Here is a 4,246-nt window from a genome sequence, read left to right as displayed (position 1 = left end):
TTTGCCAAACTAAGTCGCAACTTTGTCATCCAATATCAACCTGATTGCAACAACAAGTAGCAAGTACCTATTAATAACTTGATAGCAGAAAAATACAACGCCCTAAATCATCAAATAAATGATAAGCGTATAAGATGTGTATACACTAATGCAACTTTGCTAAACGCAAACAAACTTAACGAACTCACAGCATATGTCTTGGTTAACTGCCCGCACATGATTTTTGTAAGTGAAACATCGTTCACGAGCCGATCCGTTCCGCAGCTGGAAGGTTATTAAGTCTTCATTAAAGATAGAGAAGGTTATCATGGAGAAATTGCAATTAACATTAGCAAAGACCTCCTTCTTGTTAAAACTGATTAAAAAGAACTAATAGACACAAACTGCTAGTAAACTTGGCGTTTGATAAGCATAAGCAATGAAAGCAGTTTATAGGCTGTTTATACCAACCACCGTCTATCTCAAGATACACAAATGATCTGTCAACTGATATTATAATTAGAAAAAGTATCAACAAGACAAAGCTACTTGCTGACTTTAAAAAGTTTAGTTCAACACTTATCTGTGGTGATTTTAATTTTCCAAACGTGAAATGGTTTGATGATGGTACCGAATATGTTACTGGCTCATAAAATAAATCGGCCGTAAAATTCATCTACATGCTCGATGACAGCTTAACATGTTGACTTTTCCACATTCATACAAGCGGATGGACATAATATTCTATTTTTACTTAAACATAAATAATCCTTGAAAAAATAACCCTACAAATCTAATTTAACTAGTCGCCTTAGCAACGAGGACGCTTATTTATAAAACAATAATAAAAATAACAAATAATAAAGTGTTAAGTTGTTTAACTAAAACATTTAGAAAAATACAATAAATAGCGATGGTCAGTACTTTTGGTAATTTCGCAGGTGCCAGTAAAATAATTGCACCCATAGGATTTGTCTTGATCTTTTATGACCATAACTGTATCTATAACGAAATTTATAATAATAGTAATGTAATTCAATAACTTAATAACAAATATTTTACAATAAAAAACGCATTTTTAACTCACCATAATTTTAGAATGATAAAAAGGTTTCATTACCATTTTTCCATAGCTATAAAAATTAAAAATATAAGAGTATGAAAATATGAAAAAATGTCTACAAAATATGTACGTATTTAAATATATAAGTATTTAAATATTCGTGCTGCTTCCTATATATATGCCGAGTAAATATATATTATTATGAGTTTATATAAATCATATATAAATCATATATATATATATCAGGTAACCAAAAAAGTTCGTGCGGTTTTTCCGTATATAATAAAAACACACAAAACGACAAAAGTAAGTACATTTATTCATCAAAATAGTCACCATTAGCATCTAAAACCTTTTCCCAACGTAAAACAAGCTTATTTATTCCACTTCTAAAAAATTCTCGGTCCTTTGAGTCTATAAAAGCTTTCAACTCCATTTCAACCGTGTCCTGGTCTCGGAACTGCTGTCCTTTTAAATGATTTCCCAGGGAAAGGAAAAAATGGAAATCAGTAGGGGAGAGGTCTGGCGAGGATGGTGGATGAGGCAAACTCTCCCAACCAAGGCTTTGGAGCTTGTCCTGAGTCACGCGAGCGGTGTGCGGTCTCGCGTTGTCGTGGAGAAGCAGAACTCCTCTCCTGTGCACCAGTGCAGGCTGCTTTACAAGCAACAGGTCGTGAACTCGTTGCAGCTGTGCTGAGTAGACCAGTCCAGTAATGGTTTGGCCTGTTGGGAGCAGCTCGTAATGCACCACACCAGCTGTAGTCCACCAAATGCAGAGCAAAACCTTCCGCTCGTGGAGATTGGGCTTGGGTGTCTTTGGGATGGGGTCATCGGGGGACAACCAATGGTAGCAACGCTTGGTATTGTTGTACACAATCCATTTTTCGTCGCATGTCAATAAACGATCAAGAAAAGGCTCAACATTGTGGCGTGATAAGAGTGATGTGCAGATCGTAAGCCGTTGCTTCTTGTTGTCGATCGACAGCTTGTGCGGAACCCACCGACTCAGCTTCCACGCTTTCCCAATCGCATGCAGATGCAGGCGGATGGTTTCAACACTCACAGCAAACCTCACTGCAAGTTCTTGGCAAGTTTGGCTGGAGTCAGACTCGACAGCGTCCTTCAGTTCATCCTCATCAACCAACAATGGGCGTCTAGAACGCGGCAGGTCTTCGATAGACTCATCTCCCGAAGAGAATCGCTGAAACCACTTCTGTGCTGTGCGTTCACTTACTGTACCTTCTCCAAATGCTGTGCAAATGTTTTTGGCCGCTTGTGTTGCATTCCTTCCAAGTTTGAACCAGTAAAGTAAGCAAGATCGAATAATCGTTGGTTGGGTTGCCATCCTTTCTTTACACAAAACCTTTCCTGTAAGCTCGTTACAAGCCTACACTATATATGCAGCAACTGCGCGTGACACACGCGTTCTATTACGCAACAAAGCTACTTGCCTTGTGCAATGTGGGTGTTGTAAAAAATGCTAAAAACAATTCAATTACCAAAAACCGCACGAACTTTTTTGGTTAACTAATGTATATATATATATATATATATATATATATATACATATATATATATATATATATATATATATATATATATATATATATATATATATATATATGAATATATATATATATATATATATTTGTTTTAAAATATTTTGTTATATATTAAATATACTATTGTAATTATACTATATATTATTTATATTATATTATTGTTAAATATTATGTAAATTAATAACATATTTTACAATAAAGTGTACCTAACTTAGAGCATAATAGATTGTCATCAATTTCACGTCATTAAAAAAAGGTTTTTTTAGAAATACTGTAGAGTAGCTGGAAATCTCATTGGTAATCTTCTTTTTAAAAAGGACAAAACCTCATCTAACAGAGTATTGCACATACTTTTCAATAGGTTTATGAAGCATGCAGAGTATACCCCACTCAAACCCTTTACATAAGAATTTAAAATAATGGATCATGCAGACAAATGTTTAAAAATCTATATTATATCTATCTATCTATATATCTATATATTTATATATATATATATATATATATATATATATATATATATATTTATATATGCATATAGTATATATGTATATATATATACATATATGTAACACCGTATAAATAAATATCTTGTTATCAATAAATAAATTTATTGATAACAAGATATATCTTTTGTTGAAACAAGTATAAAATTTTTATAAATATCTTTTAAGACTTTTGTTTATATATTTATACTAATATATATATATATATATATATATATATATATATATATATATATATATATATATATATATATATATATATATATATATATATATATATATATATATATATATATATATATATATATATATATATATATATATATATATATATATAAATTATATATATTGGTACGTGACATGAAATTTTTTAATTAATCAAACGCTAGATTGTTATATATCATTAGAAAGGTTTTTAATTCAGTATTTTATAGGTGAAAAATTTATCAAAATTGAACAATTCTACAAAAAGTTATAGCATTTTGAGTACCGAATTTTTGATATATGGATTTCTTGAAGAAACTGTGATCAGATTTGAGGGTTTTTTAACTTAAAACGTCATAACTTGGTCAATTCTTATCGAAATACATACAACTTGGTATCAAAACATAGGTCTAACAAAGAGCAATATATACAAAGGGTGTACAATGGGCGCTAGAGGGGCATCTACAAAACTCTTTATTATATTGAAAAATGTAGATTTTTTAAAGAAAATATTATTATTTAATTGAAGTTCATAATTTTTATTTGCATTTTTTTAATATATTCTAACAGGGTACAGTGGCGGATTTACCATATGCGAGGCCATAGACAAGTTTCCTATTATATTAGTTAAGTTTTTAATTCTTGTGCTCTATTGTGTTTTGGATATTTATTAGAACGTAACGAAGCAAAAAACGCACATAGGTTTTAAATGTACATTAAGTATTTTTTTTATTTTGGATGAGGACGCACTAATAAGACTACTCAAAATGCGATACCATTTATTTTTTTCGCAGATTTTAGGAGGATCGATTACATTGACTTAAAACTTAACCTTTCTGACTTTTAAAGACGCAAACTCATCAATTAAATCAGAACGGTCCAAGGACCGACTTATTTTATTTTCAATGGAAATTAAAGCTTATGCAGATAAG

At 31.0% G+C, this 4,246-nt stretch overlaps 1 protein-coding gene across 1 annotated transcript; it reads right to left on the bottom strand.

The window, feature by feature from the left end:
• Positions 1–1,358: 1,358 nt before the first annotated feature.
• LOC136080357 (histone-lysine N-methyltransferase SETMAR-like) lies at positions 1,359–2,387 on the bottom strand. The gene has a single exon (XM_065796973.1). It carries the CDS (start codon positions 2,385–2,387, stop codon positions 1,359–1,361), a length of 1,029 nt encoding a protein of 342 aa, XP_065653045.1.
• Positions 2,388–4,246: the final 1,859 nt, after the last annotated feature.

Source organism: Hydra vulgaris, chromosome 05 (genome assembly GCF_038396675.1).
Source record: "Hydra vulgaris chromosome 05, alternate assembly HydraT2T_AEP".
Lineage (NCBI taxonomy): Eukaryota > Metazoa > Cnidaria > Hydrozoa > Anthoathecata > Hydridae > Hydra > Hydra vulgaris.
The sequence above is the reverse complement of the archived record's forward strand: the minus strand, read 5'-3'. Positions and strand labels throughout refer to the sequence as shown.

What these genes read in the sequence shown, in the direction of transcription:
- LOC136080357 (XM_065796973.1), bottom strand. Translation starts at nt 2,387, where the DNA reads ATGGCAACCCAACCAACGATTATTCGATCTTGCTTACTTTACTGGTTC.